The 14,387-nt window shown below is 45.4% G+C and overlaps 1 protein-coding gene across 3 annotated transcripts in view; it reads left to right on the top strand.

Moving 5' to 3' along the window:
* The window catches only part of alg9 (ALG9 alpha-1,2-mannosyltransferase), a 236,673-nt gene continuing 222,286 nt past the window's right edge, over positions 1-14,387 (top strand). The window contains exons 1-6 of one of the 3 annotated variants that reach the window (XM_080214737.1): positions 1-238; positions 6,304-6,496; positions 7,949-8,083; positions 10,103-10,173; positions 11,074-11,162; positions 13,683-13,818. In XM_080214737.1, coding sequence (XP_080070863.1) covers positions 87-238; positions 6,304-6,496; positions 7,949-8,083; positions 10,103-10,173; positions 11,074-11,162; positions 13,683-13,818 — 776 coding nt within the window. In that variant the 5' untranslated portion in view covers positions 1-86. The remainder of the gene's footprint in view (positions 239-6,303; positions 6,497-7,948; positions 8,084-10,102; positions 10,174-11,073; positions 11,163-13,682; positions 13,819-14,387) is intronic. The other 2 variants (XM_080214736.1, XM_080214738.1) reach the window with 2 other exon arrangements.

Genomic DNA, 14,387 nt, shown 5'->3' with positions numbered 1-14,387 from the left:
GTGAGTGTACATTTTGAGCCTCTCCGCCTCCCGTATTGGGGACGTTGCTGAGCCTCGCCGGTCACCGTAGCCCCGGTTGGCAGGGAATGGCCTCGAAGCTAAGGCACCGAGCCGGCGGCAGAGGGGCAGCCGGGGGCAGGCAGTCCCAGGACGGGAGCCTCCCTCCCGGGGGAGACAGCGGCCGGCTCTCCAGAGGGGAGGGCAAGGCGGAGGAGAGGAGCCCGGAGAGCAGGGACGGGTGAGTAGCCGGGCCAGGAGAGAGAGAGAGAGGCTGCAGCCCGGTGAACGGAGCCCGGTGTAGTGGCTGTTACACTTTGCACCGCTTCCCCCCGCCCCCGTCCGCTTGTGGCTGAGTTGCTGCCCGGGCTGGCTCTCTCCCCGGGGCTGCTGCTCAGTGCATGTGTGACACTCACATTGCTACATTCATTCATTCATTCATTGTTACAATTTATTGCTACAATGTATCTCTTTCACATCAGGGCTCTTTATACTGTATCTGTTTACCATGTTCCACCTTTAAATTGGAGGTTAAAACACATAGAATCCCTGGAGTGCATAGAGGCCATTCAGCCCCTCTAGAGAAGGTACCCACACAGGCCCTATCCCCTTAATCCCACGTATTTACCTTGATAATCCTCTTGACACTAAGGGGCAATTTAGCATAGCCAGTCAACCTAACCCACGTATCTTTGGGCTGTGGGAGGAAACCCACACAGACACTGGGGGAGAACGTACAAGCTCCACGCAGGCAGTTACCCAAGGCCGGAATTGAAGCCGGGTCCCTGGCGCTGTGAGGCAGCAGTGCTAACTGTTGTGCAACTGTGCCGCCCAATGCACAAGAAAGGAATGGACCATTTGGCTCCTCGAGTCTGTTCCATCATTCGATAAAATCACGGTTGATCATACGGTGGCCTCAACTCCACTTTCTTGCCCCCACAATCTCTGACTCCCTTGTAATAGAATTCCTACAGTGCAGAAGGGGGCCATCAAGTCTGCACTGGCCACAATCCCATCCAGGCCCCTATCCCTGTAGCCACATATATTTACCCTAGCTAGTCCCCCTGACACTAAGGGACAATTTAACATGACTAATCAACACTTCCCACATATCTTAGGACAGTGGGAGGAAACTAGTGCATCTGGAGGAAACCCATGCAGACATTAGGAAAATGTGCAAATCCCATTTCTAGATGAAAAATATGTCTAACTTCACCTTGAATATATTCAAAGACTCAATCTCCACTGCTCTGGGACACTAAGTTCTAATGGTTAATAACTCTTTCAAGAAGAGAAATTCCTCCTCGTCTGTCTCAATTGGGAGATCTCTTGTATTGAACCCCCACCCTGTAGCTTTAGATTCCCCACAAACCGCTCCCTCCATCACTGACGCTCAGTAGCAGCAGTATGTACTATCTACAAGATGCAGTGCAGAAATTCACTAAAGATCCTTAGATAGCACCTTCCAAACCCATGACCACTTCCATCTAGAAGGACAAGGGTAATAATCGCAAATTCCCCACCAAGCCACTCATCATCCTGACTTGGAAATATATCGTCGTTCTTTCACAGTCACTAAGTCAAAATCCTGGAGTTCCCTCCCTCATGGCATTCTGGACTGCAGCGTTTCAAGAAGACAGCTCACCACCACCTTCTTAAGGGCAACTAGGGATGGGCAATAAATGCTGGCCAGCTAGCCTGCCCATGTCCCATGATTGAACATGAAAAAAGGAGAAACATTCTTCTGGGGGCGGCATGGTAGCACAGTGGTTGGCACTGCTGCTTCACAGCTCCAGGGACTGGCGTTCAATTCCTGGTTCAGGTCACTGTCTGTGTGGAGTTTGCACATTCTCCTCGTGTCTGAGTGGGTTTCTTCCAGGTACTCTGGTTTCCTCCCACAGTCCAAAGATGTGCAGGTTAAGTTGATTGGCCTGCTATAAAGTTGCCCCTTAGTGTCCTGAGATGCATAGGTTAGAGGGATTAGTGGGTAAAATATGTAGGGATATGGGGGTAGGGCCTGGGTGGGATTGTGTTCGGTGCAGAATTGATGGGCCTCTTTCTGCACTGTAGGGTTCTATGATTCTCTTCACCCACCCTGTCAAGCCCCCTCTGAATCTTATATGTTTCAATAAGATCACCTCCTGTTCTTCTAAGTTCCAATATCATTGAAATTTTGCTAAGCGATTAACAGTTGTTGTCAAATTAGAGGAGATTTTCCTGGATTTGTGCTGGGATGCAAAACATCAGGGTTCCAAATTTGGGATCATCTTGGTTATTATATCAAATATTGGGGTATGCACTGTGCTGTAGTGGTTAGCAATGCTGCCTCACAGCGCCAGGGACCCAGGTTCGATTCCTGGCTTGGGTCACTGTCTGTATGAAGTCTGCGTGTTCTCCCTGTGTCTGCACTGGTTCCCTCTGGGTGCTCCGGTTTCCACCCACACTCCAAAGGTGTGTGCGTTATGTGGATTGGCCATCTTAAATTTTTCCTTAGTGTGAGGAGGACTAACAGGAAAATAGTTGGGTTTACTGGAATAGGGCCTGGTTGGGATTGTTGTCGGAGCAGGCTTGATGGGTCAAATGACCTTCTTCAGCACTGTAGGGATTCTATTAGCTGTGCTGCATGTCTTCTCTCTTGGAAAGAACGTAAAGCTGAGGGGTGACCTTTCTGAGGATTTTAAAATGCTGAAATGTGTTGATAGAGTGGATTCAGAGAGAAGGTTCCCTCTTGTGGAGTAAGAATATAACTAGAGACCATCAACGTAGGATAGACCCACAAAATCAAATAGGGAATTTAGCAGAAACTTGTTTACTCAAAGAGTAATAAGAAAGTGGAATCTGTTCCCAGAGGGAGTGTTGGAAGCGAATAGTATCAATGCAAATAGTAGGCTTGCATAGAATAGATGTTTACAATGGGTAGATTTAGATGAGACAAGTTGGGAGAAGGCTAACATGGACCGGTTGGGCTGAATGGCCTGCTTCTGTGCCTTATATTCTATGTATTCCTACGTACTTACCGCCCTTTCAACCAATCTTGTGTACTGTTTGCATTTTGCACAGTACCTTATGATAGGAATTGCAGATTTACAGGCAATGATCATGCTGGTAAGCGATAAATGAGATAAGTCGGGATTGATAAATGAGTGGGGCAGCATGGTGGCACTGGCGGTTAGTCCTCAACAGCACCAGGGACTCGGGTTCAATTCCCAATTTGGGTCATTGTCTGCCTGGGGTTTGCACATTCTCCCCCTGTCTGCGTGGGTTTCCTCCAGCTGCTCTGGTTTCCTCCCCCAGTCCAAAGATGTGCGAGTTAGATGGAGTGGCCATGCTAAATTGTTCCTTAATATCAGGAGGACTAACAGGGTAAATACATGGGGTTATGGACTAGGGCATGGATGTGTTTGTGGTCGGTGTCGACTTGATGGGCCAAATGGCCTCCTCCCGTAGTGAGGACATGGCGACTGGCCTCACTGTCCTCCAGGGGTGGGAGTGAGGAAAATCAGCCTATGAAGCCTGCTCCAGGATGCCTTGATGTGCCTCCAGTTCTACTTCCTTAGGTACCAGAGGGTGGCTACTTTGTGTGGAGTTCTGCTGCCACTCAGCGTGGGTGTTGATTAAACCAAATCAATCCAAATGTTGTAACGTGGTGTATGGAACCTCGCTGTGTGCAAATCGACAGCTTCAGCCTTCGAGCTTAGAGGAGGTTGGTCCAATGCAGCAAAAGATGCTGCTGGTAGATCTGGCACGTTTGTGGTATTAGAGTCTTAAGCAGATAGGTTAGCATAGAATCCCTGCAGTGCAGAAGGAGGCCATTTAGCCCATCCAGTCTGCACCGACTCTCTGACTGAGAGTTTTACCCAGGACCTCTCCCTGTAGCTCCACACATTCACCATGGCTCCACACATTCACACATTTCAGGACACAAAGGGGCAACTTAGCATGGCCAATCTACCTAACCTGCACACTTTCTTCTGATTAGCAGGCAGTGACTCGTGAGGTACCACAGTGATATGTGTTAGGTCCCTGACAGTTCACATTATACATTAATGATTTGGAAGAAAGAACTAAATGTAATATCCCCAACTTTGCAGATGATATAAACTTGGGTGGGAGTGTGAGCTGTGAGGAGGATACAGAGATGCTTCAGTGTGCTTTGAACACTGAGTGAATGGGCATCTGCATGGCAAATACAGTATAATGTGGATAAATGTGAGATTATCCAGTTCAGCAGCAATGATAGGATGGTAGGTTATTATCTGAATGGGTGTAAATTGAGAGAGGTGGATACTCAGTAAGATCATGGTCCATCAAAGGCAGTGGAAGAAGAGTCTTTGAATATTTTTAAGGTAGCAGTAGGTAGTTTCTTGCTAAGCTAAAAGGTTATCGGGGTCAGGGGTGGTGCTGTAGGCGGGAATATGGAACTGAGGTTACAATCGGGTCAGCCGTGATTCTGTTGAATGGCAGAACAAACTCGAAGGGCCAGGCAGCCTAGCCCTGCTCCTCATTTGTATGTTTGCATGTTCGTAATTCCCTCTTGAATATCACGATTGAATGTGCCTGCACCACAGTGTCAGGCAGAATATTGCCGATTCTAACCACTCGCTGTGTGAAAATGTTTCTCCTGTTGTCACCATTTCTTTTGCCATTCACCTTAAATGTGTGTGTGTGCCCCCTTCCACTAACGGGAGCATGTTTGATTTCCCCTAATTACCCTGTCCAGACCCTTCATGATTTTGAATGCTTTCATCTAGTCTCCTCACAACTTTGTCCCCTCCCAGGAACACTTCCAACTTCCCCACTGAAATAAAAGCAAAATACTGCAGATGCTGGCAATTTGAAATAAAGCAGAAAACGCTGGAAAAACTCAGCAGGTCTGGCAGCATCTGTGGAGGGAGAAACAGTTCATGTTTTGAGTCCGTATGTCTCTGAAGAAGTCAGACAATCACAATGTTAACTCTATTCCTCTCCACAGATGCTGCCAGACCTGCTGAGTTTTTCCAGCATTTTGCATAGAAACATAAAAGATAGGAGCAGGAGGAGGCCATTTGGCCCTTCAAGCCTGCTCCACCATTCATTTATGATAATGGCTGATTGTCCAACTCAATAGCCTAATCCTGCTTTCTCCCCATAACCTTTGACCCCATTCACCCCAAGTGCTATATCTAGTTGCCTCTTGAATACGTTCAATGTTTTGGCATCAACTACTTCCCGAGGTAATGAATTCCACAGGCTCACCTCTCTTTGGGTGAAGAAATGTCTCCTCATCTCCATCCTAAATGGTCTATCCCAAATCCTCACTGCGACTCTTGGTTCTGGGCACTCCCACCATCGGGAACATCCTTCCTGCATCTACCCCGTCTAGTCCTGTTAGAATTTTATAAGTCTCAATGAGATCCACCCCCATTCGTCTGAACTCTAGCGAAAACAATCCTAACCTAGTCAATCTCTCCTCATACATCAATCCTGCCATCCCCAGAATCAGCCTGGTAAAAGTCTATCCACATAGCTGAAGTTCCTCATCACTGGAACCATTCTCGTGATTCACATTAATCTTTATTACACTCTCTCTACTGCTTTCACAGCTTTCCTAAAGTGCAATGTCTAGAAGTGGACACAGTACTCCAGTTGAGGCCTATGCAAGTTTAACATAAGTTCCTTGTTTTTGTACTTTATGCACCTCTTGATTTAAAAACCCAGGATGCCTATGTATGCATTTTATTGACCACCCCTTCAACTTGTCCCTGCCACCCTTAATAATTTACACACATGTACACCCAGCCCCTGATCCCTCTGCTCCTGCATTCCCTTTGGAGTGGTATTGTCTCTGTGTTCTTCCTGCCTCACTTCACACTTCTTTCAGTTTGAATGATTTTGTTGGCATCCCACCCCCTCTCCCTGCACTTCTTACCCCCTGATAGCTACTTGACAACAGGTTTCTGTTTGAACTTGCTGTGTTGATCCTTATAAAGACCTCTAGTTTTTCTCATTGCAGCTTATCTGATTATTAACCCCGTCACCTGGTATGATTTGAAGAAGGACAGAGAATTCTCCCAGTGTCCTCGCCAATATTTATCCATTCAATCGACAGCGCTAAATATACAACAGTGGGTCACTGATCACAAACCCATTGCCATATGTGTTTCCAATATAAATCTACATTCCAATAAGTGGTCCATTCTATTAAGTGCTTTGAGTCACTTTAATGTGCTAAGATGTTATATCAACTAAAGGCCTTTTTATTGTCTTTCTAATAGTTTATTCCTTGTCTGTACCATACCAAATCCTGTCATTCCTTTAATGTCTTAGCTTGTACCCAGTCCACTGTACTGCCCCTTACCTTCGATATTTGCCCCTTTCCAGGCAATCAGGTGCTAAAGCAGGACAAGTCTGGGCACCTGAAGGTTCCACGGCCTTTAAATGTCTCATCTCTGCAAGGTTCTGTGCAGCATTGCTCAGTAACATCTCAGACTGTGATGAAACGTTCAACTACTGGGAGCCAGTAAGTCTTTTAGAATCCAAGTTAATGTGAGAGGCTTTTGAATGTAATGACAGCGATGTTTATAATTCAGCTGAGGGACAAAATGTGAGATTGTTAAAATTAATGTAACTTGGTTGCATAATCTGTCAGAATACAGTGCAGAAAAGGCCTTTCAGATCATCTGCACCAACAATAACTAGCACTCGTGGTGAGTTAATCCCATTTTCCAGCACTTGTCCCACATCCTTGAATGTTATGATATTTCAAGTGCTCGTTCAGATACCTTTTTAAAGGCTGTAAGGTTTCCGGCCTCCACTACCTTTCCAAGCAGTGCCTTCCAGATTCCCCCCACTCTGAGTGTAAAAGATTTTTCTCAAATTCCCTCTGAATCTCCAGCCCCTTACCCTGAAAATGTACCCCCACATGATTGACCCCTCAACCAAGCTGCTTCCTCCTTACCCTGTTCATGCCCCTAAGTCTGATACACCTCAGCCATGTCCCCCTCAGCCTTCTCTGCTCTAAAGAAAACAATCCAAGCCTATCCAGCCTCTCCTTATTGCTGAAATGCTCCATCTCAGGCAACATCCTGGTGAACCTCCTCCGTACCCGCCTCTAATGCTGTTGCATCCTTTCCGTGAGGTGACCAGAACTGCGTGCGTCTGTACTAATCCAAAATTACCTCCTTGCTCTATACCACAACTGATGAAAGCAAGTGTCCCATGTGCTTTCTCAACTATCCTATTCACGTGCCCTGCCACCTCCAGGGATCTGTGAATTCTTACCCCAAGATCTCTCTGTTCCTCTGAGCTACTTAGTGTCTTGCCATTCATTAAATACTCCCTCATCTTGTTTCTTCTTTCAAAGTGCATCACCTCTCACTTGTCAGGGTTATATACCGTTGGCTACTGCTCTGCCCATCTGACTGATGATGATTTTTTTTCTCCCCCAGCTTTTAGTGCAATTTCTTTCAGTGTAGTAGGCATTTAATGAGCAGTCACCTCAAGACTCTTTGGTGCATCATTTAGACTGCGTCCCAATATAAAGACATAGGTTGGTCCCTTTTGATGTCTTACATGATGAGTTCTGGTTCTCAGCAAAAGATCGTGACAGTCGAAGCTGGATTGAGGGGACAAAACACCAGGAAAAATTGTAACGAGTGGGAGAGAAGAGAATTTGTAGTATTTGCCTACCCGACTGCTTAGCGAGTGAACAGTGGCATCAGTAAATGGAATGGATCAATGAGGACATCATCAAGATAAGAATGCTTGCTGATGCCATGTCTGAATGTCGATTGTAACTGGCTAAATCACTCACCAAAACAGCGTCAAAATTTGATTAATTTGCAGAGGGGTAATTTAGCTTTATGTAAAAAAAAAAGTAAAGTTTTACAAAGGGTGGATAAGTGGGAAAATGTGATCTTACTGGTGAGAGTCGATCATTCTTGTAATTTGTGTCTTGTACCTTTGTTCCCAGACTCACTTCCTGCTGTACGGTACGGGATTCCAGACCTGGGAATATTCTCCGGTATACGCCATTCGCTCTTATGCTTATCTGTGGCTCCATGTTTTACCTGCCTGGTTCCATGCGAAAGTTCTGCAAACCAACAAGGTACTTTGTTAATAGAGGGCTTCCTGTGTGGAGGGATGTTGCTAGTCAAGCAGATTGGTCCAAAGGACCATTAGGAACAGGAGTAGACCATCTAGTTCTGCCATTCTGGCACCTCAACACCCATTTCCTGATCTTTGCTGTAGTATTATTTGCCAATATCCTTGCAAATAAACATGATCAATCTCAGCCTTAAATTTTCAATGAACTCTCCCAGAGGGTTTTAGGAGAGAGACTTCCAGATTTCCATTATTCTTTGCATGAAAATCTGTTTCCTACCACCTTCCCTGTATGGTCCAGCTCCACTTGTATATAAGGTTTGTGCTCCATTGTTCTGAGCTTTATGGGTCAGGTTAAAAACTCCAAAGTGCTTCATGGAGACTACCCGAATCATACGTTTTTTATGTTGAATGTGGCTATGATGAGCCTAACGTCTTGATATCCTTCCAAAATTGTCTGCAGCACAACACACTGGCTGAGGTTTAACCAGTGATTTATATTATTCTATCTGAAGACGTATTACGGTTGCTATAGAGACCAATTTTTTTTAAAAGAGGTATGACAAACTAAAATAACCACAGACTAAACATTACTACATGATTAAATAATATACCAAACTACAGAAAAGTGCCCCCCATTAACTAATTCACACAAATGAAAATAAATTACAAGCCCATTTATGAGTTGTGCCACAGCCTCAGCAGATTTGTAGCCTCGAAGATTAAGCCCCACATTCCCCCGGCTGTTCAGCAGGTTCCCTTCTCCCTGTCACACCAGGGTGAGTCTTCCAATATCCTTTGTAAGTCCTTTCACACAGTCTTCTGAATATACTTCAAATTGTTGCCAGTTCACCAGACCTATTTGGTGACTCCTTTGTACTTGCATCTTTTTTTTAAATTCATTCATGGGCCCTGGGCATCACTGGCTGGCCAGCGTTTATTGCCCATCCCTAGTTGCCCTTGAACTGAGTGACTTGTCAGGCTATTTCAGAGGGCACTTGAGATTCAAGCACATTGCTATGACTCTGGAGTCACATGTAGGCCAGGTAAGGGTGGCAAATTTTCTTCTTGAAAGTGAACCAGATTGGCTTTTCCGACAATCAACAATAGGTTCATGGTTACCGGTAAATGCTTAATTCCAGATTTTTTTTATTGAATTAAAATTCCACTATCTGTCATGGTGGGATTCGAACCTGGGTCCCCAGACCCATTAGCTGAGTTTCTGGTTAATGATCTAGCAATAATACCACCAGACCATCGCTACTTCTAAAAGTCCCATCTCTTCAAACAGAAAATCTGTTCTCCTTGTCGTCTTGCTCAGTGGCTCACATAAAGCATTACTTTTTTCCTTTCTGCATTGTGCAATAGTAGCTGTTTTAGTCTTCATCTATGAGTCTTTAAGCCTGAGATGGGGTTCAGTATGATTGCACCATTGGCCATTCCTGGACATTTTTTTTTACCTTCAATGAAGAGACAATTTTAAAACATAACCATGTCATATTGCATTCGTGACAATATTAACAATAGAATTTGCTCTCTGAAGTGCTTTAAACATGAGTTACGTGTTTCTCTACAAATCACATTAGAATGTATTGATTCTGCTTTCTGCCATTTAAACAGTGGCAATCTTAGCTAAATTAGTTGCCCTGAAAGGTTTAGCATTGTTACTTCCGAATGTAGTAAATCTGCTAACTTTAAACACGTTCCTTCCAGATGAGCCTTCATTTCTTCATATTCTTCATTTTGTTCACAAATGTGTACTCTCCTCCCGTGACCAAACTCATTCCACAAGGAGGGATAGTTGGAGCTGTGATCTAGGGTTGCTCAGTAAAGATGTACAAAGCAATGTGAGAATGTAAAGGAAGAGTGATGGACACTTTAAGGGACTTCATAGAATTGTCATTAATTACATTATTATAAATAACGCATTGAAGAGAAATCAGAGAACTTAATTTTGGTTCAATAATTGATGCTTGCGTTTCCCTCTGACTGTCATTTAATACCAAGGGTTTTCTCTTCCCAGGTTCTTGTCTTCTATTTCTTACGATGTCTTCTAGCCTTTTTCTGCTGCATTTGCGAGTTGTACTTTTACAAGTAAGTCGATGCATTTTATCAATTAGCTGGACCTTCCCTGTTCTGATAATTTAAGAAAAGAATAATGATCCTGGAAGTTTGATCCAAGAACAGTTTGTTCAGTTTGTTGGTGTCACGAGCAGGCTTACATTGACATTACAATGAAGTTGTTGTGAAAATCTCCGAGTCACCACACTCCAACGCCTATTCGGATACACTGAGGGAGAATTTAGCAGGGCCAATGCACCTAACTGGACTCTCAAGAGGTGCTGTGTCCACACTATCAACTTATCATTTGAGGCGCTGACAGCCTGCCACATAATTGCAATGCTTATTTTCTATTTGTTAACTAATTTCTTTTCCCAAAGGTAAGGGAGTCTAAAACTAGAGGGCATAGGTTTAAGGTGAGAGGGGAGAGATACAAAAGGGTCCAGAGGGGCAGTTTTTTCACACAGAGGGTGGTGAGTGTCTGGAACAAGCTGCAGGAGGTGGTAGCAGAGGCGAGTACAATGTTTTCTTTTAAAAGGTTACGTGAGTAAGATGGCTGTCGAGGTATATGAGCCAAATGTGGGCAATTGGGACTAGTTTAGTTGCTTAAAAAAAAAAGGATGGCGTGGACAAGTTGGGCTGAAGGGCCTGTTTCCATGCTGTAAACCTCTATGACTAATTTCATTTTAATTTGAGCTAAAGGTTCGCGCTTGGATGGCTCTTTGACAGAGCTCTGACAAAAGGTTCTGACGAAGGGTCATCCGGACTTGAAACGTAAACTCTGTTTCTCTCGCCACAGATGCTGTCAGACTGGCTGAGATTTTCCAGTGTTTTCTGTTATTGTTTTGCATTCTTGTGTCTGCAGTAATCTGCTTTTATCTTCGTTTTAACTTGTCTGTTTCACTAATATTGTGTACGCTGGTTGTGTTCCAGAGCTGTGTGCAAGAAGTTTGGGCTCCACGTTGGTCGTTTAATGCTGGCGTTTATGGTTTTAAGTACTGGGATGTTCTGTTCAGCAGCTGGTGAGTGAAAGAACGAAATGAGAGTATGAAGTTAACTGCAGGCGTGAGATCTGGGCAGAGAGAAACAATCAGCGTTAGTGATCGTGCTGGTTACTTCATTGGGGAGTTGTTGGCTCTTCCATAGAATCCCTACAGTGCAGAAAGAGGCCATTCGGCCCATTGAGTCTGCAGTGATTCTTTGAAAGAGCTCCTGCCCAGGCCCAGTTCCCCTGTCCTATTCCCATAACCACTCACATGACTAAGGGGTAACCTGCCCATCTTTGGACATGAGGGGGTAATTTAGCATGGCCAATCCATCTAACCTGCGCACCTCTGGTTTCCTCCCACACTCCGGAGATGTGCGGGTTAGGTTGCTTGGCCTTGCTAAATTGCCCCTTAATGCTAGGAGGATTAGTGGGGTAGATACATGGAGTAACGGGGATAGGGCCTGGATGGGATTATAGTTGGTGTAGGATAGATGGGGAGAATGGCTTCTGTCTGCACGGTAGGGATTGTACGAATCTATGATCTTTGTGGAGTGTGGGAGGAAACCGGAGCACTCGGAGGAAATCCACGCAGGCGTGGTGAGAATATGCAAACTCCACACAAGCAGTGACCCAAGCTGGGATTCGAACCCGGGTCCCTGGAGCTGTGAGGCAGCAGCGCTAACCACTGTGCCACTGCGCTGTCCCTCGTTTCAAGGGTGATTTCTGTTCAGGGTCGCAAGTTTCTGCCACCTGATTGGACCCTGGTGAGAGCCTGCGCGTGACTTTGTTGGACACGGGGACCTCGGGCCATTATCATTGTCCAAATGATCTTTGACAGGGTTGGTGGTCAGATTCTGGTCAACTGCACGGTCCACCAAAGATCACCTTGATGGGCAGCCGCCCCTTTGCCTTTGTTTGATCAAAACCTTTAAGATCCTGAGGGATATGGACGAGGATAGGATACGTCCTCTTGTGGGAGAAAGTAGAAGTAGGGGCCACTGTTTTAAAAAGAAAGGATTGCCAATTTAAGGTGAAGATGAGGGGAAATATTTTCTGAGGATCTGGAACTCTTTTCCTCAAAAGGCAGTAGAAACCGAGTCTTCGAATATTTTTAAGGCAGAGCTTGATAGATTCTTGCTTAATAAAGGGGTGAAAGGTTATCTACGGATGGCAGGAATGTAGGGTCAAAGATTCAATCACATAGCCATGATCTTCTAGAATGGCGGAGCAGGCTTGAGGAGCTGAGTGGCCTACTCCTAGTCTGAATTTGCATATCCATATTTTGTTGTCAGTGAGAAACACACAGCATTTCTTTGCCTGTTCATTTTGTAGCATACCACCCCCTGATGTTGGCACCATTGGTGTCACTGCCAGGAGCAAGGAGCTCCAAGTGGCATTGCTGAAGGGATTGTCGGAGCGTACAAGCCTCTCCAGCACATTAAGGTGCTGATTTGATTTGAGGGTGGCTCAGTGGTTAGCATTGCTGCCTCACAGCTCCAGGGACCCAGTTCGATTCCCAGCTTGGGTCACTGTCTGTATGAAGTTTGCACATTCTCCCCATGTCTGCATGGGTTTCCCCCGGGTGCCCCGGTTTCCTCCCGCAGTCCAAAGATATGCGAGTTAGATGGATTGTCCATGCTAAATTATCCATTAGTGTCAGGGCGATTATATGGGGTTATAGGGATAAGGCCTGGGTGGAATCATTGTCAGTGCAGGCTCAATGGGCCAAATGGCTGTCTCCTGCACTGTAGTGATTCTCTATTGCCTTATTGCTGCATTTGACCTGTTTCTAAATCTCAGTCATGGAATGCATTATCATAGAAATTGTAGAAATCATAGAAACCCTACAGTACAGAAAGAGGCCATTCAGCCCGTTGAGTCTGCACTGACCACAATCTCACTCGGGACCTACCCCCATATCCCTACATATTATACCCACTAATCCCTCTAACCTACGCATCTCCAGACACTAAGGACAATTTTTAACATAGCCAATCAACCTAACCCGCACATCTTCGTACTGTGGGAGGAAACGCATGCAGACATAAGGAGAATGTGCAAACTCCACACAGACAGTGACCCACATGTTAAAACCCATCTGGTTCACTCATGTCCTTTAGGGAAGGAAATTTGTGGTCCTTACTTGGTCTGGCCTACGTGGGCGTCACAGTGGCTCAGTGGTTAACGCAGCTGTATCACAGTGCCAAGGGCCCAGGTTCAATTCCTGCCTGTGCAGAGTCTGCACATTCTCCCAGTGTCTGCGTGGGTTTCCTCCAGGTACTTCAGTTCCCTCCCACAGTCCAGAGATGTGCGGGTTAAGTTAATTGGCTATGCTAAATTACCCCTTAGTGTCAGGGGGTTAGCAGGGTAAGTAAGTGGGATTATGGGAATAGGGCCTGGGAGGGATTGTGACCGGTGCAGACTCGATGGGCCAAATGGCCTCTTTCTGCACTGCAGGGATTCTTTGATTACTGACATGTTTGGCCTTGCCTTTAATGGCCATGGATACCAATATGGTTTATTTAATGCTCTCTAACTTCTCTCTCATTTTCAGCATTCCTCCCCAGTAGCTTCTGTATGAACACAACCCTGATTGCGATGACTGGCTGGTTTACGGATAAAAATGCGGTGGCTATATTGGGAGTGGCAGCAGGAGCCATTCTGGGATGGCCCTTCAGTGCAGCTCTTGGGTAAGAAGGTCCCACGGGGGCAGTTTGAAGTGGCGATGTTAGAATTGTCTGACTTAATGTTACCCATTGTTGTGGAATGAGTTGAGTTAGAGAAGGAGGCCATTTGATTGCAATGCATGAGGGGGTGGGGAATTGGGTGGAGACAGAGAGTGAAAGAGCATTATAATCTGTTTTATCCCAAGAATAGATGAGCAGAGTATTCCTGTAATGCTGACACAAATGAACACATCTTTAGGCTTTATAAAGCTCTGGTGAGACCACATTTAGAATAATGCAAGCAGTATTCCAACAAATGATGTGCTAACCTTGGAGAGGGTCCAAAGAAGGTTCATGAGAATGATCCCAGGTATGAGGAGCATCTGAGCTCTCTGGGTCTGTACTCGATGGAGTTTAGAAGGATGAGGGGGGCATCTCATTCTAACTTGCAGAATAATGAAAGGCCTGGATAGAGTGGATGTAGGGAAGATGTTTCTGTTAGTAGGAGTAGGATCTGAGGGCACAGCCTCAGAGTAAGGGGATGACCCTTTAGAACTGAGATGAGGAGGAATTTCTTCAGCCAGAGGGTGGTG

The sequence above is a fragment of the Carcharhinus amblyrhynchos genome, chromosome 29 (assembly GCF_965287045.1).
Source record: "Carcharhinus amblyrhynchos chromosome 29, sCarAmb.v2.hapA, whole genome shotgun sequence".
NCBI lineage: Eukaryota > Metazoa > Chordata > Chondrichthyes > Carcharhiniformes > Carcharhinidae > Carcharhinus > Carcharhinus amblyrhynchos.
The sequence above is the reverse complement of the archived record's forward strand: the minus strand, read 5'-3'. Positions and strand labels throughout refer to the sequence as shown.